At 39.4% G+C, this 27,181-nt stretch overlaps 1 protein-coding gene across 11 annotated transcripts in view; it reads right to left on the bottom strand.

Annotated features, from left to right (window-relative positions):
- Nucleotides 1–12,816: 12,816 nt before the first annotated feature.
- tbx5a (T-box transcription factor 5a) overlaps nucleotides 12,817–27,181 on the bottom strand; it is a 71,859-nt gene continuing 57,494 nt past the window's right edge. For 10 of the 11 annotated variants that reach the window (XM_072587339.1, XM_072587337.1, XM_072587328.1 and 7 more), the window contains 4 exons: nucleotides 25,324–25,476; nucleotides 20,915–21,006; nucleotides 19,418–19,641; nucleotides 12,817–15,278 (listed from right to left, as the gene is read on the bottom strand). In XM_072587339.1, coding sequence (XP_072443440.1) covers nucleotides 14,689–15,278; nucleotides 19,418–19,641; nucleotides 20,915–21,006; nucleotides 25,324–25,476 — 1,059 coding nt within the window. In that variant the 3' untranslated portion in view covers nucleotides 12,817–14,688. The remainder of the gene's footprint in view (nucleotides 15,279–19,417; nucleotides 19,642–20,914; nucleotides 21,007–25,323; nucleotides 25,477–27,181) is intronic. The other variant, XM_072587329.1, reaches the window with a different exon arrangement.

The following is a 27,181-nucleotide window of genomic DNA, read 5'->3' as shown; positions in this document are numbered from 1 at the left end:
CAAACATGGTTAAAGTGATTACATTGCACAGGCTGTAATACCATCAAGTGAGTAACTTCTAAGGGCACTCAGGTCTCACTGTAATATCTTTTTAGATCATGTGTACATGTTGATTTGTTTATTGATATGATATGAAATGTGTTTGAAGGAAAATAATTGGTAATCTTGAGTCCAGAATTTAAACTTGAGTTTAACAGCACACTCTTCATATAGGACTAAATCTCTCCTGTTGGTTCATGTTGCTGACTTCTACCTCAAACCCAAGAATGGCCACTGTGGTACGACACTCAATCATCCCAGAAGCAGCCAGTTAAGAAGCTGATCCCAGACAAAGCAGTGAAGTGAGGATCTAACTAAGGGGAGGGCATCCCTTCCTTGGGAGACATCCGGCTGTCAACACCTAAATGTAGAGGTGACCCTGCTGAGACGGATGGGGACCATGAAGCTTCCTTGGATTGGTGGCACTCTCTCCAGGATTGTGAAAAGTTATAAATTCCTTATGGCCACAGATGTACGGCCAATATTCTGGTGGCAGCTCCTCTCTTGAAATCACAGCTGTGTTCATCACACTCTAATCTGACTGCACTGGAGCGATGGAGGGAAGGCATAAAATATCAGCACGCCAACCCCTGCATGCCAGCAAGTCACCTCCACTTACATGATAAACTTCGGCCTCACTGAATGGCCTGGCCATTGTCACAATGATCCTAGTAGTGTCAGCATCTCTTCCCCTCCACCCCTTCACCGCCCCCAACACTGCCCCAATAATACGTATAACTGGCTATCATTTGCTGCCAGGTAAGTATCCTCTGCTTCCCATCCAGTTCCGTCAATGTTGCTCAGAGGCAGGAACATGAAGGGTCAGCTACCTGACACAATCTGTGCACAGTCCTTCCACTAAACTCTTTCATTCCATAATGCTACCTGGAATTATTGTCAATGTATGGTGTATTATGTAGATAAACCTAGAAATTACTGTGCATGATATTGTTATATAGTTGCTTAGCATATTGGCATTACATCTGCTTTGTAATCAACAGCAGTGTTCACTGATATTAAGAGTTTTGGATTTTGATCAAAGAAATTTTATAATGTAATTCCATTGCCTAATTTGCAGGCCTTGTGTGTTAGTCTAATTGGATTCAGGACAAAGAAACAAGGTTATTTCCACTCGAAAAGAACAACTTTGCACATAACTTGCACATGTAATGTTTTCTTCAAAACAGCAGAAGCGCAAGAGGTACACTTAAGATGTTAACAATTAATGCAAATAATCTAATTTTGATTTAAATGCCTCATGACTGAGACACGTTGTCAGCCCACTGGTGGGAGAAACTACTCTGACGGTTTTTGTTTTTACTAGAAACTTCCACTATGAAAGTTCAATCTGCCAGACTTCTTAAAGGCTTCTGTTTGAGATCAAAGCAACACTCTTCTTGAGAAGACCCGTGAGAAACTGTCTGCATTTCAGGCAGGTACTCAACTTGAAGGAAGCTGATCATATACCGATAACACAAACAGAAAGCATCTGCAGCGGTTTTAGCCACCATCTAAATAAAGGTCTGCACTTCACTCACTAGCTTTACTTGTTTATTGAACAGTCTGCACCATCCATATCACCGTGAACAATGTCTGCCAATCCGTCACGTGCAGAGTTGACCTATAGCCCACTGGGAATTAAATGTACAAAATAATACATAAGTGAAGTTCGGGAGCATGCAAGTTACCAGGGCTGCCAAGTAAACTCATAGAGAGTAAGAGCACATGAAGCTGCCTTACATAATACTCACTCATTGTAATAGTGTACAATAATTACTGTATCAATGTTTTGTCAGTAAACACTCCAATCTGAACATTAGGGAAACCAGATTTAATATGCCTCTTTAAGTCCATTCAGAATACACTGAACCATATGAGAGATTTATGATGTAGCAGAGATTTAGAATAAGTACCCACTTAACAAAACACTGTTCACAAGTAAAATGCGCTAATGAGTAACATTCTAAAATACGTAGACTCTATGATGGAAGAATTATTTCCTTGTGTTTAAAACTCAAGCAAAGGATGTGATTCAAGGGTTCGCCAAGGAAACGCCTTGCACAATGGTAAACAAGCAGAGCTAATTCTTGAGAGACTTTAGATATAAGAGGAATATTTCACTTCTTTGTGATTATTTCCTAAGTTACGTTGAGTCTATCAGCTTTAAAAATCTGATTAAATAAACAGTGCAGAAGCTCACTGCTTTAGTCTACAGCTCTCTGAGTGAGTATATAAAGAGCTGCAATCATCAGGAGAGTTGAGCTATTAATATTGCCATGCTGCAATTATTTTTCCACCTATTTTCATTTAATTCACATGTTAAAATTCAAATACAAAGTCTGCCCATTAACTAAACCATAGTTTTAATCCTCTGGGTTTTGGACAATGATGTAAAAGTGGCATTGTCAGTTCAGCCCATTGAAGCCAAACAAAATGAAAATCAGGGGAAATTATATAATGGACGGTTGATCCAATGTTATCTACTTGTTGCTCACCTAAAAAGACAATTTTTTTCTGACTGAAGTTTAAACCTTATCAGTTTAGATTGTACTGGGTTGATATTCACATGAAGTTGAGGTTATTATTATGCAAGACTGATAAAAACCAGTTATGCTTAAAACTATGTGGAAGTAATTGTATATTTGTGAAGCAGGGAAGTTGTCACACATTGCAGATCTCCCAGGTTGGGATAGGAGTTGCAGGAGCACACTGAGAAGGTCAGTTGGAGGAACTTATTGAGAAAAGCTGCGGTGAGGCACAGTGCTAGCAGAATAATTGCTCCTCAAATGTATTTTTTATTTTTAATATATTTATGGTGCTGCAGAATGGCAACTTTGTACACTTTTCACTGTACTCCTGTATTCCTGCACTTGAGTACAAATGACAATAAAGTCTCATTCAAATTCTAAAAATGAAACCATGTGTATGTAAAATACAATGCAGGAAGCTTTTTTAATGAGTTTAACAACTGGAGACAAGTTCACTTGTTACTTTCTTAACAAAAATAGAATGTTTTAATCAGATATACTTGCTGCTGGTAGATATCTTCCACCTTACGAACATGTTAATTCATGAAGATTTTTTAAAATGCCTTCCAAAAATATTAAGTACATTTGGAGAAAAATGAACAAATCTTGTGATATTCATTGATTTTTGAAAGATGCAATTTTGTCCTCTATTACAGAAAGTACAACTTACAGATCAAATACTAACTATTCCTCAAATTGGTGTTTGGGCTAATGGTAGTAAAGCACTGAATCTATGTTGTACAATGATGTAATACAATAATTGCTTTATAACTGATTCTTAAATGTTATATGGTAAACTCCAAGTGACTGCATTAAAGTGTTTACACCTATGGGATCTTGTATCATAAATATGTATCAGCTCTGTGGAACTATGGAAGATAACAGAAATTGCACCTCTCAAAGGAAGTTGATGCATAAGGTTTCAAAGAACCAAGCTGTGTTGGTTTGCTGCATCTGTTTTATTTGAAAATAAAATGTATCAGTCTTCTCCAGTGTTTTATAAATGTGTTGTCTTCTTTCTCCCAGATGTTCAAAGTAGACATACTTCACGACTAAAAAAACTGGAGATTTATTGAGCACATTTCTTACAGCTCTCCATGTGGCTGATGGAGTGATACATTGTTACTCAGCACCTGTCTACAATGCAGCAGCATATGGTACCTCGGATTTGCCAATTAGTTCCTATAAAACAAAATCATCTGGCTCATGAATGTTCTGGAGGGAATGAAATCTGCCAAACCTACCTGGTGTGGCATACACATGACTCCAGACCCACAGCAACGCAGCTAATTCTTAATTCTTAAAAGTATTCTGAAAATGGCCCAGCAAGCATTACATTGTATCAATACCATGAGAAAGTCTCAAAGGAATGAAACCAAGTAGACAACTCAGCATCACCCTCGGCATTGGAAATGACAAAGGCAAATGCAGCTCAGTCAAGCCTGCAAAATACTTTTCCCCAATATCTGTAACCTACTGCCAAAACTGAGGGAGCTGATTCATAGAGTAATCAACCAACAGCCTGACATAATTATACTCATGAAATCCTATCTTACAGACGATGTTCCAGGCACAACCATCACATCCTGGATATGTGATGTCCCACTAGCAGGACAGACTTAGCAGAAGTAGCAGCATTCCCAGGGAATTACCCTGGGAATCCTCAACATTGACTCAGGAAAATCTCATGGCATCAGTTAAACATAGAGAAAGAAATATTTACATACAAAATGCAACTAATCTGCATGAATTTTTTATCCTTAGTCCTGTCAGATCTTCAAAGACTGGTAAAGAGTTTTATTGACATGAATGTCATTGTTAATTAGCAACTCATCATGCTACTGCAAATAATAAGTAAATAATATGCATTATCCTTTAAAATTAGATGTTCTAATTGCATGATTAATGGATATTGTCTGTTCAATGTTTTGATTAAAAAGACTTGAATATAACACATTTCATAACATAGGGCATTCTAAAATGGTTTATAGCCAATGAATTACTTTAAAATTGTAGTCACTGATGTAATGTAAAAGATATTACACATAGCAAGTTTCTCCCAATAACAAATCACCAAGCAACCAAATCTGGACATTAATTGAGGGATGAATATTTGGTGTATTCTCCTCAGAGAGCAAATAATATAACACTTTAAACTACATGAGGCAGATATTCTTTATACCACCACCATAAAGTCCATAAACGCGAAGGGAAATTGATTTTAAACTAGGAAACACAGAATTATTGCATAGAATTAAATCTGTGGTTCGCATATTGTCTGGCTCTTCCACTCTCCACAATGCCGCTTTCTGACAAAAACACACTTTAATTTGGAAAGTGTCTGCTTGACTACTTCAGCTCCCCTGTTCAGTGCCAGTCTTCACCATTACCACCTGCTGCTGGAGGTCTCCTTACAGTATCATATATGCTTCCATCTCATTTGGTTTTGTGGTCACATATACATATTTTTCTTTCCTCATTGAAACCTGTGGTTGATGAATAGTTTTAACTTAACACTTGCTGAAGCTAACATGCTTCCTTTATTTAATGGCTTCATCACTCCTAATATGTCTGTTTGATTAGCTTCCAGAATCATAGAGTTATACAGTGCAGAAACCGACCCTTAGGTGCCACTTGTCTGTGCCAACTGGGTATCCTAAACTGATCATTCCATTTGCCAGCACTTGGCCCATATCCCTGTAAATCCTTCCTATTCATGTACCCGTCCAGATGCCTTTCAAATGTTGTAATTGTAGCTGCCCCCACCCTCTTCTGGCAGCACATTACATACACACACCACTTTCTAGATGAAGTTGTCCCTCAGATCCCTTGTAAATCTTTCTCCTTTCCACTTAAACATATGCACTCGAGTTTTGGATTCTCTTACCTCAGGAAAAGGCTATTCACCTTATTCATACCCCTCATGATTTTATCAACCTCGATAAGGTCAGCCCTCAGCCCTCAATGCTTCAGGGAAAATGACCCCGGTCCATTCAACCTTTCCTTTTAGCTCAAATTCTCCAATACATCCTTATCAATCTTTTCTGAGCCCTTTCAAGTTTAAAACAGCTTTCCTATAGTGACATGTAGCAGCATATCATAACCTCATTTCTTATCAAAATTTTCAATCCACATTTCATCTTATGTGCTTCTGTGGCAATATTTACACCATTAAAGCTTTTGAAGCCAATTTTTATTTATGTTGAAATATTCATGTGGGAAATTGAGTTATATGCCATCAAGCTTCTGGTGCATTTTCTTAATATTTCAAAAAATAAATATGGTATATTTGTGTTAAATGTGCTTAGATAAGAAAGACTTTATTTGATCACATAAAGGAACATAGGAACAGGAATAGGCCATTCAATGAAATTATGGTGATCTGTGGCCTAACTCCATATACCTGCTCAAAGTTTGGTAGAAGATTTGTAGCTCGGGTGCTCGTTGTTGTGGTTCTGTTCGCCGAGCTGGGAATTTGTCTTGCAAATGTTTCATCCCCTGTCTAGGTGACATCGTCAGTGCTTGGGAGCCTCCTGTGAAGCGCTTCTGTGCTGTTTCCTCTGGCATTTATAGTGGCCTGTCTCTGCCGCTTCCGGTTGTCAGTTCGAGCTGTCCACTGTAGTGGCCGGTATATTGGGTCCAGGTCGATGTGTTTGTTGATAGAGTCTGTGGATGAGTGCCATGCCTCTAGGAATTCCCTGGCTGTTCTCTGTTTTGCTTACCCTATAATGGTAGTGTTGTCCCAGTCGAATTCATGTTGCTTGTCATCTGTGTGTGTGGCTACTAAGGATAGCCACACTACATCGGACAAACAGGAAGACAGTTAACGATCCGTATCCATGAACACCAACTAGCCACGAAACGACACGACCAGCTATCCTTAGTAGCCACACACACAGATGACAAGCAACATGAATTCGAGTGGGACAACACTACCATTATAGGGCAAGCAAAACAGAGAACAGCCAGGGAATTCCTAGAGGCATGGCACTCATCCACAGACTCTATCAACAAACACATCGTCCTGGACCCAATATACCAGCCACTACAGTGCACAGCTCGAACTGACAACCGGAAGCGGCAGAGACAGGCCACTATAAATGCCGGAGGAAACAGCACAGAAGCACTTCACAGGAGGCTCCCAAGCACTGAGGATGTCACCTAGACAGGGGACGAAACTTTTGCAAGACAAATTCCCAGCTCGGCGAACAGATCCATATGGGCCTTTGGCCCATACCCCTTAATACCTAATTTATCTATCTCAGATTTGAAATTAAAAACTGACCCAGCATCGCTGCTGTTTGTGGAAGAAAAGTTCAAATCTCTGCCACCCTTTGTGTACAGAAGGCTTCCCAATATCTCTTCTGAATGATCTGGCCCTAATTCTCAGACTACTTCTGAGTTCTAGAATCCCTATCCAGTGGAAATAGTTTATCGTTATCTACCCTGTCTTCTCCTGTTAGTACTTTTCACGCCCTCAGGATATTTCATAGTTATTTACAACAAATGAAGAGCATACAAATGTAGGAAATAGGAGCTGAGTAAGCAAATTGTCCCTTCAAACCTACTCTACCGTCAATATGATAATGGATGATCTTCTATCTGAATTTACTTAACTAATATGGCTTTACGACATGTATTTTGTCCTTTTTTTTAAGAATAAAGGTTGAAATAGAGGTGAAGAGCAATCTACTCAAAGCCAATAAAGTAAACAGCTTGTGAGACTTTGGGTTATTCATGATTATTCATGAATTGTGTTCTCTTAGAGGCTAAACTTGGGTTATTTATGATCTTGGGTTATTCAAAAATTGAAACAATAGAAGCAGCCTGAATGAGTGGGGTCAAGCTCCCACAGAACCAGGATTTTTAGCTTTGGCTTTCTGCAGGTGCTGGGTTCTTGAAGCTGGATGTTGAAGCTCTTATTCCTTTCTCTATTACAGTTAAAAGCTGGGGTTGTCTTCCTGCTGCTAGAATTGCATGTGAGATGATCTATTTTACTGGGTTTACCTTTGCCAAGAGTGTGTTACTATATTTGAACAGTTAATTAGTAGTTAATATTTTATTGTTTTGCTAAGTATCTCAATAAACTTACTGTTAAGCCAATTCTTTTATTTTTATTTTATCTGTATTTTAACTGTCATGTAAAAATATAGTTTGTTTTGCTTGAAGTTGAGTGGTTTGACCAATCAAATTGCATCTGGAATGCAACACCTTATACATACCTTTAAAATAAGAGAAAGTTAAGGTCTAGACTATCTTCTTTATATCTATAACACTGTTCTTTATCCATGTCACTCGACTACATAAGACATGAAAAATCTGTAAATTTCTAGCATGAATACATTCAGCAATGAGGCTCACAACTCTCTGGGCAGACAACTCCAAAGTTTCATTTCAGTCCTGAATGGGTGACACCTAACGCTAAGGTTGTGACAATCTGTTCTATATTCCCTGGCCTCAAGAATTAATAGATTCCACCTCATTTATCCTTTTCAGAACCTTATTCATTTCAATCGGCCATCATTTGGTCTTCTAAATTCCCATAGACCAACTTGAAAATGTTCTTCTTTCCCCTAATCTGCTATCTATTCAGTTTCTACAAACTTTCACAACCTAGCAATTTGATCAAGATAAAAAATTATTCTGATGCTAGAGTAAAGCTATTCTCCTGGATGGAAAACCTTATCCTTCTGCGAGAATAAGTTTTCAACTTAATTCTTCTAAACTATTAGTATCCATCTGACTGCTTGTTTTTGTTCATGCTGTGAACTCAGCATTGTAAATACTTCATCAATTAAATCACATATATCTGGCAAATTACTAACTTACTATGCTTTGTTGGAAATAATATATACGGACAACTTTTCCATTTTCTATTGAAATGATCCCCAGATTTCTTCTTTTGACCACTGTCCTAATGACATCTGACAGTAGTAAACATTGAGTACAGATATGGGATCAAACTTGGCTGTGATGTTTCAACGATGAAATCAAAGTTCAGCAGAGTGCTGAACCATGCATTTCGTGACTAAATAAGTTAATTTTAAGCATTAGTCTCTTTCACAAAATCTAGTATCACTTGCTTGCAATTAATATTTAATTTAAATTAGCCATTTTAAGTCTCTCCCAGTTTTGGGCAGGGATAAACAAATTTCTGTCAATGAACACCATAGAATAATCATTTAACTATCTGGCCTAAACTGGTTCTCTAGCTGCCAGATAGTAAGCTCATTAGAAGTTCAGTGGTATAAATAAGAGAGGTTGAATACATTGACACAGAGCACAGTAGAACAGAGTGTAAATCTGAGAGTTTGGTGAAAAAGGGAATTTGTTGAGGAAAGAAGGAAGATGCTCCTTTGTTTTCCATTTTCTACCTGTGTCAGCCTTGAAGAGAACACAATTTGAAAAGCTTTATGAACTCAAGTAAATGCCAGATTTGAGGTGAATCCACTTCATCCCTTTGTAGAAAGAATGCTTTAGTTTCTTAAAGCAGCATGTTCTGGAACAAAAAGTAACACGTTATATTCAACTTGATCTTATGTAATGATACAGGTTTAATTAATGACTTCAAAATAAAGGGGCATTTAGACAGAAGTGGACACAATATGATTGAATTTTAGATTTAATTTGAAAGGAAGAATATTGATATATGACTATATTTTTAAACTTAAATAATTTTAAAACACATTTGAAATGCTGTAACATTTGAGGATATGGGCCAAGTGCAGGAAAGTGGGATTAGTATAGATAGGTTGACAGTCTCAATTGGCCAAATGGCCTCTTCTGTACTGAGTGACTCCATGATTCAATGCACAACTATGTGGGCATGAAAGCTGAGTTAATTCAAGTGAACCTGGAAATTGGCTAGAAGTAGTGGCAGATATTTATGGAAGTATTTCAGAATATTCAGAACAGGTATATTCCTATGGTAAAGAAACATTCCAAGGAGAGGACCCAAATGTGGTTAACTAAAGAAGTAAAAGCAAGTAGCAAAGGTAAAGAGGAAAATAATTATATATTTCTGCAGAGCTAAGTGGCATGTCAGGTGATTGGTCAAAATATAAAGGATGATTAAGAATGACTAAAAGATTAAGCAGGAGAAAAGACAATAGCGTATGAGAGGAAGGTAGCTGTAAAGGTAAAAGTGAATAGTAGATTTTCTCCAGGTATCTGAAAAGGAATGAATAAATGAAGTAAGTTTTGGTCTTCTCAGAAGTGAGAATGGGCAGTTAAGAGTTGATAAAGGGGTCCATTGATATATTATACTTGAATTTCCAAAAAAACATTCGACAAGGTGCCACATAAAAGGTTATTGTGATTGATAGAAGCTTGTGGTGTTGAGATAACATACTGGCATGAATAGAAGATTGACAGGCTGGCAGAAAACGTAGTTTGCATAAATGGGTCATTTTCTGATTAATAGAATGTGACAAGTAGGATCTCACAAAGGTCTGTGCTGTGCTCTCAATTTATTACAATTTATATCAAAATCATAGTGATGGGAGCAGTCTATGGTAGTTAAATTTACAGATGACGCAGAAGAATATGAAGGTCTGTTATGAAAAGGACGTAATGAGGTTGTAATCAATAGAGAAATGTTACATAAAGTGGGCAAAAATCTGGAGTTGGAGTATGATGTGCAAATTGTGAAGTCGATCACTTTGACAAGAGGAATTAAAAATCAGGTTATTACTTAAATGAAGAACTACTACAATAGGTTTTATGTATTCCGGTACATAAATCACAAAATGTTAGTTGTAGGTACAGCAAGTAGTTAAGAAAATTAATAAAATGCTGTGTTTTATTATGAGAACAATTGTGTATTAAAATAAAGATGTTAAACTTCAGCTATACAGAGTGTAGTGGAGATCACACCTTGAATACTGTGCGCAACTTTGGTCTCCTTCTTTAAGGGACTTTGTACACACATTGGAAATGGTTTAGAGGAGGTTCATGAGGTTGATTCCTGAAATGAGTGAGTTGCTTTATAATGAAAGATTGCATTGGATCTGCTTGTTTTCACTAGAGTTTGGAAGAATGAATGGTAGCTTGCTTGAAGTGTATAAGATCTTGAAAAGTCTTTACTAGGGATATCTGGAAAGGATGTTTTCTATTGTGGATGAGTCCACAACCATGAGACACTGTTTCAAAATTAGGCATCGCTCTTTTAGGACAGAGATGAGAAAAATCTTTTTTCTGACAATGTTCTGTGACTTTGGAACTCTTTGCCTTACAAAGTAGGTAAAGTCAGGGGTCATTAAATATTTTCAGGCAATGATAGATTGATTCTCTTGCCAAACAAGACTCTTCACATGGGCTCAAATATGTCCACACATTCCCGATGTGAAGCTTGGAAATGCAACATTCTATGATCTGTGCATCCCACTGCTGGAAGAAGGAGATTTATTTCTTCAGAGAATTCTTGAATCATTTTCGTGGGCCCCCCTTTTCTGTTTACCAGTGGTCCTCTGCACAACACAATTTTGGATAAATGACTTTCATCTTTCTAGACAATATGACCAACTCAATGCTGTTAGCTTTCCAGGAAGATAACACTAGTAGTTTTGAGGACTTCAGTGTTTGTGATGCAGTCCTCCCAGCAGATCATGAGGATGCTGCAGAGGCACCATTGTTGGAACCCGAGAGCATACAAAACAGCGGTACATGATCCATGTCTCCATGCCATTGAGAAGACCAATGAGTGGTGCAATTTTGAACATTTTGAGTTTGAGTCCGAGATTATGGTTGAATAGCCTGCTGCAAACTAAATAATTGTTACTTGGTAAGGAACTGGAGGCCATCCATAATTTTTGGCAGAGGGGGATAAATTGGAACATCATGATGTACACAACTGGGGATTAATTTAAATAAATTTTCATGAGGAGTGTTTAGTCAAGTGTTATACTTTATCCAACATTTGGTTAAAAAGCCCTTTCATACAATTCTACCACTTGCTTGGAAAAATGCAGACTTTGCAGAAATGTAGATTTTCAATACAGGGGTTGCATCAATGTTTTGTTTGAAACACTATGCTCAAATATTTTGTGTGCAGCAGAGATTTCTTTGCTGCCACATAACAGGGAGTACACATTTTCTTCAATCATTTATTTTATAAAATATTGAATGAGTATCCAGTTCTTTATTAATGTCTTTCATGGCAAAACAATACTGATGTTTATATTCTGTCACTTTAGGTATAGGGCCTTACAGGGGTCAGAAGGACACTGAGTGTGCTGGCTACATCCACCATTTTAAATCCAGATAAATGCATATTACAGAAAAAGTGCAAATTTTTTAAAAAAGTGTATTTTTGCTAATATTACATTTTTAAAATCAATTTAGATCTCTAACTTATGTTTAGTGAATGATTAAATCTTAAAATGTTGATCTATGCAAGATCAAAACCTAAACACAGTGATTAAAAATATCTTGAATCTTTATGGCAGAGGACTGAGGATAGCTTAATTATAAAGATTAAATTGTTACTTTTGTGCAGATCTGAAATGCTTTATGAAGATTGCATAGGCATGTCTACATCTTCAGTTGTGGATTTGAGCTCTGCCAGCAACTAGAAATGTTATTCACATCCAACATTATTTACATAATATCGGCAGTCAAAGTTAGTGAAATGGCTGACAACTAGTGCAATATCTATCATACAAAGTAACTAATCTATTTGGCGCAACAGTTAATTACTAATTTCAATCAAGCACAGTAATGCTATTTCATATCATAATAAAGTAGTGCATGAAAATAGAATTTTGATTGTTAGCTATGCATTTAAGATAGCAGAATTTTATGTATTGTATTAATTGGATATCTGTTTAGAAGGACCACTCTTGTATTTATTTTAACCAAGGCTTATTTATTATCAGTGTGGTTTTTCCCATTGGTGTGTTTTTCATAGCAAAGTACAGTTCAAAACTGATTACAGCCTAAAAAAGATTATCTACATAATTGCCCTTCACTGAGAACAGTCACATTATATAAGTAGCCACAGAAGGCAATAGCACACAATGAACGTATTAATGTAAGTAGATCATTGCTGGGTCTCTGGTGTTCAATTTTGAAGCAGGTTTAGTGCATCATGATATAAAGTTTTAGTGATAAATGTGCTTATAAGATTTACTGAGAACCTTAAATACAGAGACATTTGCAAACAATGCAATTATTGTCCTTTTATCTTTAAAAGTCACTATTAATTAATGTAGCGTGATTCAACCTGAACCCACAGGCACAAAGGCAAATATTTATATTTGCATGTTAACAACATTTAATGAAATGGAAGTGATTTCACTATATTTTCTATACATGTTTTGAAATCATGAGATTTAATTTTTACAATATATTACAGGCACGAGTGTTTGATTTAGTTAACCCACTTGTGACAAATCCCTATTTTAATGGACAGATTTAGAACATGGCATCTGAGAAAAGTTAAGTCACTCAAAGACAGTGTGTGAAGTTATCTCTTGACAGTATATACACTTGTGTTTTATTTACAATGAAACTTAATTGATTCATCTCTTTTATACACCAAAGGACTTTCAACCACACTTCTATAACAACTTTTCTCTAACAATAAATCATTCTTAATACTTCAAAAACAAGGACTTTTAGGTTGTCCAACAATAAATACTATTGACCAGAAAAACACTGATAATTAATACAAGCAATTTCTGCATTTTGTTTATGTTGAATAAACAATTACTTATTGCTTGATACATAATTTAAAATATTATCCTTTGCTTTATGATGTAAACACCTGTGTTGCTCAAATGTGGAGACAAAAGTTTGATGCCACACACCACATGATCAAAATATAACACATATAGCTAAAATTGAGTATCTGTATAAAACATTTACTGTATGTGAAACAAAGAATATCCAAGGGCGCTCCATTATATACATCCATTGATTTTGCATGTACCTATGTTGAGTTGTTACATTGTTTATACATCTGGAAATATGGTTATCAGTTAATGTAGTGCACTTTCTCCTATGCTCTCCAACCTTTTCAATGAACACAGCAAGTACCACAACCTTAAATTTCTTCTGAAATACAAATTACGTGCCTCTACACTGAAATATTAAGGTGTCCTCAACATCATTCAGTTTTTGGGACCAGAACAATATCTTTTTGGATTCAGAAATTTATTCCAATTCTCAACCATTGGTTGATGAATGAGGAAGGGTGGGTGAGGTAAATGGTGGATCTTCCATATTACTGAAAATAAATGGTTTTTTTAGATAACTTGCATTCCTGCTTTGGTGCTTAATATTACTCTATATGAAAAATAAATTTAATCAAATGTTAGTTATACAATATTCCGACTTATGCTTTTAATCACTCAGTATTGCTCAGTGTTAATTCGATGTTACAGGAGACATTGATTTACTTCCCTTCAACACTATTGTTGTGTGCATAAGACCTCTTCTGGATTGTTTTGTCTGGCATCTATCTTGGAAATATTAAAGCTCTCAATGTAGCAAAAAGTTACTATACTTAACAAAGTGTAATGTTCTAATCAGTAGTCCCACAAACATTTTATTTGATGTACCTCACCATAAATCTTATTAGCAACACTTCGAAATAGTTATTAAAGAAATATCATGGTAACTACCCAAAAGAACTGAGGAAACCAATTTCTTTCATTCGGGGATAGCTGTAAGAATGCAGGTGTCAGCATGAAGAAATACTTCAATGCTCATTATTCCACATTCATACCTCTTCACCTTTATGGTAAGAACAAAATGGAAAGAGAAAATTGGTACAATATGAGGAAATTTATGCTGAACTGAATACATATTACTGATTGTTCTGTTTGTCCAACTAAAAGCTTACAATTTTCCGAAGAATGCGGACCACATAACACAGAGAAACATCCACCAGATGGAACCCTTCACTTTTGTTTAATGCTAATAACCAATTTCAATTTTATTCAGATAAATAGTGGGTGGAGTGGGCAATGAAGAATAAATCAAATATATGTCATTATATAAAGTTTTATCATTAAAATGTACAGTCAGGTTTGGTATTTTTAAATATTGCTTGAAACAATGTCCAACTTCAACAAATGCAAACATTCATGTATGTCAGATCAATGGAGAATTCTTTGAATTAGCTGTTTTCAGTCCATTCAGGCACTATGCCCACTCCAGGTACTGAATGGTATTGATGTGGTGAGAGGGTTCTTGACATGCCATGTGGATACAAGTAGTCAGCAGGTTGAAGGTTGCTTGCAGACTGGATCCCAGCTTGAGGGGCACATGGCCGAACTATGGGCTGATGCGAAACTGAGCTCTGATGTTGAAACATGTTGTGAGTGTCCCCTATCTGTGGAGACGTATGGTTGGCAACTCCAGAGATGCGAGGCATTAATGGACCTGAGGTGAAATGCGCTGAAAAGTGTTGGTATGGCAGTCTGTCCATGGGTTGCATTGTCGTAACTGTGCAGCTGCTGTATGAGGGAACAGTAGCCCAAGCATTACAATGAATGTCTTCAAGGTTGGAGCCGGGGTCTGTGTCTGCTGTTGAGCCAGCATACATGCATGCTTGTCGCTGTGCTGAGTCAGTCCTATAAGAGGGAGCAAGACTTTGCTGTTGGGAGTAACTTGAGGACCTGTAGAATGGGTCATCCTCTGGAGGAGAGCTTTCGATATATGACTTCTTGTATGGGTGTTCTGTCGAGTTGCAATCTTCATCCACTGCTTTCAAAAATAAGTCAGTACAGAATAAGATTTCAATTAATGAGCAATCACCGTATAAAACAGCATGAATATTATTTACTTATGAGAAACATTGCCTTTGTTCAATCAATGAATTTGTAAACGTATATGAATTAGGAGCAGGAGTAGACCACTTAGCTCCTTGAGCTGGCTCCACCATTCAGTAAAACTATGGATGATCTGATTCTCCACGTTCAACCTCTTGCTTATCAAGAATCAATGGACTGTTCCCTTAAAAATATCTGAGGACTTCCATTGCCTTTTGAGGAAGAGAGATTCAAAGATTCACAACCTTCTGACAAAATAATTCTCCTTATCTCTGTCTTTAAAAAGGAGCCTTTATTTTTAGCAGTGACCCCTAGCTATAGATTCTTCCACAAGAGCAGACATCTCTCTCACAGCCACCCTGTCAAGATTCCACAGGATCTTATATGTTTCAATCAAGTCACCATTTATTGTTATAAACTGCAGTGAATGCAAGCCTAGCCTGTCCCACACTTTCACCATAAAACCGTGCACCCATTCCAGACATTAGTTTAGTAAATCTTCTTTGAACTACTTTTAATGCATTGACATCCTTCCTTAACTAAAGAGACCAAAATATACATTGTACTTCAGAAATTGTCTCACAATATATTTTATAACTAAAGCACAATTTCCTTGCTTTTGTATTAAATTCCCCTTGTGATTAATAATAATTACATTCTATTAAATCTTCCTCTTTAATTACTATACCTGCATGTTAACCTTTTGTAGTCGATGCAAGTGTCCTTATAAACTGTTTACCAGTAATGTTATGGGTGGACATTGCAAGGTCACATAAGACTTAATGACCCATTTCCCTTCAGGCATTTCTGAGTTAGAAGATAATGGGTTCAAGCCCACTCCACAGATCTGATCATAAACTACAGTATCTTTGCGGGACAGGCTAAAACAATTTGAAGCAAATGGAGTCAACAGCAAACTAAATGACTTTCTTCTGCTCTATACACATATAAATGAATAGCCACAAAAACTTTATTCTAGTCCTTCCTCCTTAAAGGATATGCTACATGTTTAAAATTCAATGCAATTTATTTTTCATTTATTCATAAATCTAATGGAACACTGGTTTGCTTTAGCTAAGAAGATAGCTAATTTCTTGACTCAAAAATTCAGAACTTGAGAAAGGACTTTAACTCATCTTGACCCAAAACTGAAAAACTTTCTTTCACCAGGACTGATTTTACCATTGACCTAAAACTGAATTTTCTCCTCTCTCAGACATAACTGGCTGACTCTAAGTTGAATCAGAATTAGTTTCAGGTACAACTTGTTTAAGAGTTACTTATTCAAATACAAATGCAGCAAGACCAGAACAATATCCAGGCTTGAACTGACAACTGACAAAGAATATTCATACCATACAAGTGCCTGACAAGATCCCATCTCCAACAAGAGATTATATAATCATCATTCTTATATTTAATGACATTATTGTCACTGTCAAAATCTTATGGGTTACTATTAACCTGAAATTAACTGGTCGAGCCATAAAAGTACTGTGTATAAAAGAGCAGGTCAGAACCTTGGAATCTTGCAGGATGTAATTCACCTCCTGACCTATAAGGCACAAGTCCGGAGTTTGAAGGAATCCTCCCAATTACCTGGATGAGTGCAGATCCAACAACACTCAAGAAACTTGAAACCACCCTGAAGCAACCTGTTGGATTAGCACCACGTCAGCACTATTTATTCCATTCACCACGAACACTCAGTAGCAGCAGTGTGCACCATCTACAGATTACACCATGAACCTTAAGACAGCACCTTCCAAACCCACAACTACTGCAATCTAGAGGAACAAAAGAAGCAGATATATTGGAACACCATGATCTGCCAGTTTCCCTGCAAGCCAATCATCAGCCTTTGATGCATATTGCCATTCTTCAGTGTTATGAGGTCAAAATCCTTGAACACCCTCCCTATTGCCATTGTGAGTTTACCCTACATCAAACTGCAACAATTCAATGGCAGCTTATCACCACCTTCTCAAGGGCAACAAGGGATGGGAAATAAATGCTGACCCAGCCAGCTATGCCCAGTTTAAAAAGTAAGAATTGATAGTCATGTTCTGACTATCCAATCCATCAGTCTCAATTTATTCTTCCCAGTTCCCTTCATCATGAATCTCTTTAGGTAAAACTTAATCTACATGTAGAAACCAAACCAAGAATTTTGGTCTTTTTTTAAAAACCAAGTATATACCAGAATAAAATAGTTCACTGTCCACTCTCATTGTGCTGCATATTGTTTTAGTCTGTCCTGTAAAGATATTATAAAAGTCTACATTGACAGTCGCGCACAATATGGAGTTTGTGCTGCACTCACATTTCCCACAATCATTAAAAATGAGCTGTTAAACCATCAGGTGGATAGAATGGATACCACAGCACTTTTCAAAGAAAGGCTGGGAGGTTCATCCCAATGAAAACAGATAGGGCTAGATACACTCAACAGGTCTGGCAGTATCTGTGGAGAGAGAGTTGACACTTTGAATCTAATATGACTCTTGAACAATGAAAATTCTGAAGAAGAGTCATATCAGATTTGAAATATTAATTATTTCTTTCTTCACAAATGCCATCCGACCAGTTGAGTTTCCCAAGGATTTTCTGTTTTTGTTTCGGATTTCCATTTTTATTTGACTTCTCTCCAGTGCCTGAAAGAATGTTTACCCCTCAACACTAATATCATTGAAAAAATAAAATGAACATGAGAATAAGAGTAGGCCATTGAGCCTTCGAGCCTCTTCCACCATTCATTGAGATCATAGCTAATCTGTGGCCTAACTCCATATACCTGCTTTTGGCCCATATCCCTTAATACCTCTGCTCATTAAAACTTTATCTGTCTCAGATTTAAAATTACCAACTGACCCAGCATCCACTGCTGTGACATGACTCCAGAATAGTCTGACCCAAATTCTTAGTATATGCCCCTAGTTCTAGAATCCCCAACCAGTGGAAATATTATCTTTGTCTACCCTGTCTGGTGAATATTACCATTCTGCTCACCCTGCTCCCCTGACACCTATCTCTACCACAAACCAACACACATGTGCTGGTACTGATATTTCATCAGCTCTAGATTAGCAATCAATGTAGCTCTCCAATTTTTTTTACCATTTTGAATGTGCATTTGTTTTATCAACCTTGTACAGTTGGCAAATACACCTCATGTGCAGAATGGCTTTGTATCTTTGTTAGGGAATTCTGGGTCTTTTCCTGAAACCAACTCCTACCACAGAATCCATACGGTGTGGAAACTGGCCATTTAGCCCAATACGTCCACACCGACGCTCCAAAGAGCATCCCACCCAACCCATCTCCCTACCCTTTCCCTGTAACCCTGCATTTCCCATGGCTAAAGCACCTAATCTACACATCCCTGAACACAATGGGATGCCCCGTAGGGCACTATGGGAACACAATTTAGCATGGCCAATCCACCTAACCTGCACATTTTTGGACTGTGGGAGGAAACCTGAGCACCCGGAGGAAGCCCATGTAGACACTGGGAGAATGTGTAAACAGTTGTCCGAGGATGGAATCGAACTGTGTCCCTGGAGCTGTGAGGCAGCAGTGCTAACCCTGTGCCGCCCCAGTAAACGTCACAGAAGCTTCCAGCCTCCATGCAATGAATTATCACTAAAATGCACCTCAAGAGGTAAAACGAAACATTGACAAGGCCAGCCTGTGTGAGGTGAAACTAGAGCTGGGAAGATCGCATGCCTTTCTCACGACACAGCATTCCAACTTGCCAGTGAACCCCCGAGAATTGTTTATTTGTTTGACACGCGAGAGGATCAGATAACTGGTTAATGAGAGAAGCCACCCACAGAAGAGACGGTTTAGATCTCCCAGTGGGAAGTCTTGAGGCAGAAGACAACCTGTCAGTTTATTCTTTAAATCTGTTGTTTCCTCTGTAATGAGATGTTGATGCTTATTACGGTCACCAGGACCAGAAAGTCGTTTCTGATGCTCTTGATGATGCAACATTTGTGGGTGACACGGAGAGGAAATTGACATTGAAAGTAACAGAAAGTTTGAAGGGAAGTTCCGCGCAAGACAGTATCTCACCTTTCCTCTTGGTGCAGTGATAAAGAGGGCCCTGCTCCTGGCAGACTGAGTACGGGTTGGGAGGCAACAGCTCCTGTGTCGAACTGGAAACCCCGTTCTCGCATTGATATTGTGAGTTCAGGCTGTTGGACACAGGCAACACACGCACTTCTCCACTGAAGTGATTCGCTGTCGAGCCCACGCGTTGTCTGACCGTGCTCCTGGGAACCACAGGGTATTCTTTACTGTAACCAGATTACAAAACATAAAGACGTTGAAAACCAAGTGGAAAGAAACATAATACGTCTGCTGGCACTTCCTAAGCATTGCATTCGCTGCTTCGAAAGATTCTCTGAAAAATCACAATGAATCTTTTGGATTTTTTTTGTTTAAATAATTCTGCCTGTTCTTGTGTCCGTTTACTCGCCAATTTGCAAGTATTATAGGAAAAAAAGGAGAGGGTGTGGAATCAATTGGAAAACTCATTCACGGAACTAGAACTTGTATAATCGGCCGAATGGATTCCTCTGCGTTCCAGGATTCTTACAATTTCAAATAAAGATCCTGTCGTTTTCAGCGCATGCAATAAACTGCATCAAAACTCTATTTGGGCACGGGCTCGCATACAAAGACATCGGACGTCCGATCTGCATATTTGAATGACAGTAGACAGGACTTGGGTCGGGACTCGGCTTCCGAGAGCGTGGCCTTTATAGTACAGACAGAAGGCCAAGTTTGGCTACCGTTAATTGTCTGCAATAGCATTTTCACGCATTGGAAAGAGCATTTGACCTTCCAAATTTTTGATTTGACTGTTAATTTCTAACAGGATACGATTAAAAGGTCGGTGAGCGGTTCAAAGGAAATCACATCTTAATCTTTACTTAAATCGCCACATTGCAATAGTGACCACTTTTCATTGTTTGAAGTTAAAAATCACACAACACCAGGTTATAGACCAACAGGTTTAATTGGAAGCACACTAGCTTTCGGAGCGACGTTCCTTCATCGTTTGTAAAGCGTTTCGGGATATTTAGAGCTCGTAAAAGGTGCTACATAAATGCAAGTCTCTATTTTTCATTCCTCGCAAGGTTAGCGCCTATCTAATCACATTTACACAGTCGCAATGTGACAATGAACCTTGTCCTGCATCTAATTGATCCAACAATTGCACCTCACCCCCACCCCCCACCCCCCATTTATCTTTCCACCCTGGAGGCCCTCTGCCTCCATTCCTGATGAAGGGCTTTTGCCTGAAACATCGATTTTCCTGCTCCTCGGATGCTGCCTGACCTACTGTGCTTTTCCAGCACCACTCTAATCTAAATTGTGTCTGCGTCTGTATACAAAACGCCAATCCTCACAGCGCCTAATGCAGCAAGAGTGTGCAGCATTGTCATGAAAGTGATGGGATTAACGAAACTGATGCAAATTCGTTTATATCTCATCCCAGACAAAATGGTTTCAGCTCGACTTCTCTCCATCGCTTCACTCGTGTGTATAGATTGTGTGTCTCACCTTTGCATGCGGGACATTCTGTGCAGCTCCATGTCATCACTTCCTCGAAATCCCTTTGCAAAAGGGTTATTCTCGATTTTGAGCTGCGTAATCTAAATTAGAGAAAAAAATAATTTTGAATATTTTATGTCACACGAAAATAAAATACTTTTTTGTCGGAAAGCGAGTACACCCTCCGTACTTCTTAATATTGAACCAGATGCCAGCTGAAACAGGATTTCAAAGTGCAGTCAGCCTCATTTGATTTGGTTTAAAGAGGTGTAAAAACCGACAGAACTGAGAATGCTGGAAATCAGAAACACCAACAGAAATTGCTGAAAAAGCTCAGCAGGTTTGGCAGCATCTGTGGAGAGAAATCAGAGTTAATGTTTCCGGTCCAGTGACCCTTTCTCAGAAAATGAAGAGCTGTGTAAGGCAAGAGTGGAATCCAAGCTGAAAATGTGTTGCTGGAAACGCAATGTCGGATGGCTTTTAGGATCATAATGTCATCTCAGTTGAATTTCCTTCAGTTGACCACATTTCTCTAAACGCCGAGTCCTCGAGGTGTGTCTGGTTAATTTCTTGTTCATTTAAATTCACTTCAAGCAGAAAATTCAGAGATTTGGAAGTAGGGAGGACGAAAATGCACATTGCATATAGAGAATCTGTTGATACGGAAAATGTTAGCCAACATTCGAACCAAACCACATGCTGTGTGCACAAAACACGGTTACAAGGCTTGGATTCCACTCTTCGAGGAGAAAGTGGGGACTGCAGATGCTGGGGATCAGAGTCGAGAGTGTGGTGCTGGAAAAGCGCAGCAGGTCAAGCAGCATCCAAGGAACAGGAGAATCGACGTTTCGGCCATCAGTCCTTCTTCAGGAATCAGATTCCTGTTCAGATTCCTGAAGAAGGGCTGATGCCCGAAACGTCGATTCTCCTGTTCCTTGGATGCTGCCTGACCTGCTGCGCTTTTCCAGCACCACACTCTCGACTCTGATCCCCAGCATCTGCAGTCCTCACTTTCTCCTCGAAGAGTGGAATCCAAGCCTTGTAACCGTGTTTTGTGCACGCAGGGTGTGGTTTGGTGTGTGCTCCGATGGAGATAGGAGAGCGTGGCTTCGCTAGGTCTGACTCCAGCAAGGCAGAGAAGCCAGATTACCAACAGGAAATTGGAGCTCGACTTTTGAGCAATATAGTTATCAGTTTAGCCCAAAGATCTATTACAAAGCTAGATAGAACGAATGATTTGGAGATGCCGGTGTTGGACTGGGGTGGACAAAGTTAAAAATCACACAACACCAGGTTATAGTCCAAGAGGTTTAATTGCAAGCACTAGCTTTTCGAGCACTGCTCCTTCATCAGATGGTTTTGGATAGAACGAACACATACACACAAACATATATATATATATATACGTTCATATTAAAATCAGTGTCGGAGAAGCTCGTCAGATCTGATAGCATCTGTGGAGAGAAAACCAGTTAACGTTTCCAGTCCGTTATGTTTTTTTCTTGCTTGAACAAGTCCCATACTGGACTCGAAATGGTAACTATGTTCCTCTTTCCACTAAAACTGCCAAAGCTGTTGAGTTTCTGGAGCACTGTCTGTTCTTATTTTCGATCTCCAACTTCCGCAGTATTTGCTTTTAGATATACTTAATATTTGCTTCTCCCACGTGCTCTACAAGCGGAAGTGCTCAAAGGTCCTTTGTTTGAACTGTTTGAAAGTTGGCCTGAATTGGCAGCATTGGCTCGATCAAGTGATGGGGTCAAACACCAAACACACGTCTGAACGAGGTATTGCCAATATAACTTCCGCCCTAGTCAGCACTTAACTCAATTCTCATTCCTGATGAAAGGCTTTTGCCCAAAACGTCGACTCTCCTGCTCCTCGGATGCTGCCTGACCTGCTGTGCTTTTCCAGCACCACACTCTCGACTCAAATCTCCAGCATCTGCAGGCCTCACTTTCGCCTACTTAAATCAGTTAGTCCTTTCCCATTGAAAATTAACATAGAACCTGATTTGGAGATGCCGGTGTTGGACTGGTGTGTAAAAAGTTAAAAATCACACAACACCAGGTTATAGTCCAACAGGTTTAATAGGAAGCACTAGCTTCCGGAGCGCTGCTCCTTCATCAGGTTGTGACAACCATCTGATGAAGGAGCAGCCCTCCGAAAGCTAGTGCTTCCAATTAAACCTGTTGGACTACAACCTGGTGCTGTGTGATTTTTAACACGATAGAACCTGGCGGTAAGCAGCCTGTACAAGTAGCATATCTATGGCAAATTAATAAAACCACAACGACGCAAGGTGTAATGCTTGTGGATAGTCATTATTTAAGTTGACAAACTGCTAGGTGAAATGCAACTGAAATGCACGGAATGAGTGAATTGACACGCCTGTGCGCCTGATGAAGACGCGCATGTTTAATTCTTCCATTAAATTTTCCCTTATTTAAGGCATACACCACATGCAAATTTCGTGGAGGTTTCTACAACGTCAGCTGTTTTATTCGTTTCTAACCGGATCGAATGTTGGCTAACATTTTCCGTATCAACAGATTCTCGATATGCAATGTGCGTTTTCGTCCTCCCTACTTTCAAATCTCTGAACTTTCTGCTTGAAGTGAATTTAAATGAACAAGAAATTAACCAGACACACCTCGAGGACTCGGCGTTTAGAGGAATGTGGTCAACTGAAGGAAATTCAACTGAGATGACATTATGATCCTAAAAGCCATCCTACATTGCGTTAAAAAAAGACAATACGTTCCAAACTTATAGTTAATAGTGAGCGATCAGTTCGGATTTCAAGTTCTAAATAAAGTACGCTATTTGTGTTTTAGAAAATTGTATGTTGGAAAAGGCGCCCTCTGGAACAACATGAATAAAATATTTATCATGGCTGTTTTCTTGCTAATTTCACCGACCGCCTTTTATTCAACACTTCAAAGTATTAAAGAAACACAACTGGAGCCAAAACTTAACGTTATACATTTGAAACATGAATAGTTTATAATTTTAACATGGTTAACAAATTACAAATGTAATATGCTCAATGTTTGAACATTTTCGAAACAATTGTAAGGGTGAGCGATGGGTTTCAATGTTTGGGGCCGACAGTGTCACATAAAGACGAAGGTTTATTGGTTCAGTTTGACTCATTTTCTCGGGAAACTGGGCGAGCAGGAATCTGTGTAAGATTAAAACTGATTTGGGTTACAGACGGTTTGCTTTTGAGAGCTTCCTTGTTAAAGTTAATTCCGTTCTGTAATTATCCTAACATTCCCCGGGGTGCTAGAGCTTCTATCTCGTTTCCAGATCGTGGTGAGCGTGTACTTGAAGAAACAAATACAGTTCACCTGCAATAGTACTTCACCCAAAACTGAAATAATCCAGTCCTTTCCTACAAAACTTTGGGACTTCAGAATCGCATAATTTATGTTATTTTTCTCATTAAGGTTGTACTTCGTAGTTCCGTTTCACCTTTGCGTTCGACTGTTAAGTGAAACAGTCTTTACCTTAACCGGTACCGAGTCTCTGGCCGATTTCTTTTACCGGAGGAAGCGCTTGCTTCGCTTTCTAACCACCGACAGATTCTTACTTGCAATTGAACAGGGGTCTTTGACGGAAGCGGCTAGGATCCCTCAAATGACATAAACCTTAAGTGATGGTTGATCAAGGAAACTGTAACTCTCAGCTAATTCTGACGTTATTACAATGGAGGCGGAAATTAACATTTCGGCTGGACATTTCACATAAGAGGAATGATGAACGTATCCCCTTAAAGCGCCCCATTCCAAACACAAGGAGGGGCGTGAAATATATAGATAGACCAAATAAAGAGCAAAGGCTGAACGTTGTGAAACAAAAACATACGTAACAGAGCCACTGGCATCAGAGAAGAGGCGAGACTATTGAACTTAAGGGACTAGTTAATTATGAGGCTGAACCCTTTTTTTTTGTTCTTTGCAGGCTTTCTATCCCGGTGTCAATCTATTTTATTTTTTCCAGATGCTGCCGGCTATATTGCTTTATACTGTGCAGTAAAATGCAAACGTGATCTTTAAACCATCGACTAGGTGGATGATCCTGAGTCAAATTAATGGTTTAAGTTCAGTGCTGAAGCTACACCTTAAAGTTTACATTGAGGCCTAAATATACCTGCAGGTTGCTCATGATAGGCAGCCACTGTCATTTTAAATGGAGTCCCTGATAGCCCTGTTCTTAGCAAGGACAGCATCTCAAACAGCAGAGCTGTGACTGGGCCAGTGCAGGTCGAGCCGGCTCTGTAAAAGCTTAAACCAAAAGAGAAAATGCTGGAAAATCTCAGCAGGTCTGGCAGCATCTGTAAGGCGAGAAAAGAGCTGACGTTTCGAGTCTAACTGACCCTTTGGTCAAAGCTGCTTTTATCTGTAGAAGCTTACCTTGTGGTTCTGGTAGGACGTGACCGCAATAAAGGCGGTTTCCGAGAAAGCGTGCGTACAGAAAGCGGTGTTCTTGGAACCGAACCCGTTATTTTCGTCAGCTTTTACAATGTGCAGCCTGGGCTGGTATTTGTGCATCGAGTTTAGAATAATCTACGAACGAAAGCGGAAACAAATGCAATCAGCCACCGCATCAAACTGGCTCACATTGGTGTTAGTGGTTTAGCCAACACTATAATGGGGGGGGGGGGGGGGGGCGAGTATTCGCTGGAACGGTATTTCAAAGCTCATTGAGAGCGAGGAGGAGGGGGTCATGCACAGGCTTGAAGAAAGGACATGAGGTCTTTACAATGGCCCAACCGATATTCCACTTGAAAGGCAAAAAGATATTTAACAGGTGCCTTCTCCTTAACTCCCTCCCCTGGCCCACGCTGTTCTTCAATTGAACGGTAACAAATCTGTCACCATCGACAGATCTTGATAGCAGGTATCTCTCCCTGGCGTTCTAGTGGTTAGGATTCGGCGCTCTCACCGCCGCAGCCCGGGTTCGATTCCCAGTCAGAAAAGTAATTTTACCACATTTAAAATGTGGTATAGGAATAGAAAGGTTTTGGAGGGATTTGGGCGGGTGCTGGCAGGTGGGACTAGATTGGGTTGAGATGTCTGGGTCGGCATGGACGGGTTGGACCGAAGGGTCTGTTTCCGTGCTGTACATCTCTAGGACTCTATGCTTACAGATTTCTTCAAGGTGGCGGTGACCTGTTTATTTTAGTACTCGGTGGGAGAACTGAGGGGGAGGACGTACAATTCTAGTTGCAAGATTGTGATGATATCAAAGTGGTGTTCTGAAGACTTTCTTCCTCCAATTATTCCAAGATCGTACAGATTGTTGGTGAAGGGAGGTAGGGGGGCGGTTAGAATTTGGGAGGGAATCTGGCGACACAAAGACGCTGCCTGTCCCGCCATTGCAGACCCTGCAAGTCATCTCCACTCGCAGTCGCTCTCATCCCCCAGGCTTAGTTAAATTGCTCTGACAGCCCCATAAGCCCTAGACGTCAGTGGTGAACGATCTAATGATTTTTAATTTCATTACATCCCGTTTAATTGAGAGGCTACCAGTGCTGGTTTCATCTCGCAATTTGTTGAATGAATTTCTCATTGTTTCCCCCTCCATCCATTTGTTTAGAGATTTTTGAGTGTGTGTTCGCCGCCTTTTCACAGTAGGGAAGGCTGGCCTTCACAGAGCTTCCATTTTTGCAAGGCAGTTTCCAAGGCTACCGTTGTCAAACGCAGTGCATCGTGTCTAGCACGGCTCCCTATTATGAACGTTAACTCATCAACGTCGACCTGAATCCTACTGGCGCTATGCTTCGGATTTAGAACCGCACTCTTAGCGCTAAATAATCTAGGCAGTTTATACCCTCCCGTCGCCTTTGCTGGCCCAGCTAACAATATGTTCTCTACCTTGGTTTTGCAGTTAGGTGGTTCAGTGGTTAGCATTGCTACCTCACAGTGCTAGGGACCCGAGTTCGATTCCACCCACGGGCGACTGTCTGTGTGGAGTTTGCGCATTCTCCCTTTGTCTGCTTCCGTTTCCTCCCAGGGCCCAAAGATGTGGAGGTTAGGTGGACTGGCCATGCTAAACTGCCCATTGTGTCCAGGGATGTGCAAGCTAAGTGCGTTAGCCGTGGGAATTGCAGGTGTGGGCCTAGGTGGGATGCTCTGCAGAGGATCGTGGTGGACTCGATGGGCCGAATGGCCTACTTTCACACAGTAGGGTCAAATGGAGGAATTGAGCGCATTTTTGTAACACCAAAGTACTGGAATTCTGTCAGATTTCAGTCAGCTGCCAAGAATG

Source organism: Chiloscyllium punctatum, chromosome 17 (assembly GCF_047496795.1).
Source record: "Chiloscyllium punctatum isolate Juve2018m chromosome 17, sChiPun1.3, whole genome shotgun sequence".
In the NCBI taxonomy this organism is placed as follows: domain Eukaryota; kingdom Metazoa; phylum Chordata; class Chondrichthyes; order Orectolobiformes; family Hemiscylliidae; genus Chiloscyllium; species Chiloscyllium punctatum.
Note: the sequence above shows the minus strand (reverse complement) of the source record. Positions and strands in the feature narration are given on the sequence as shown.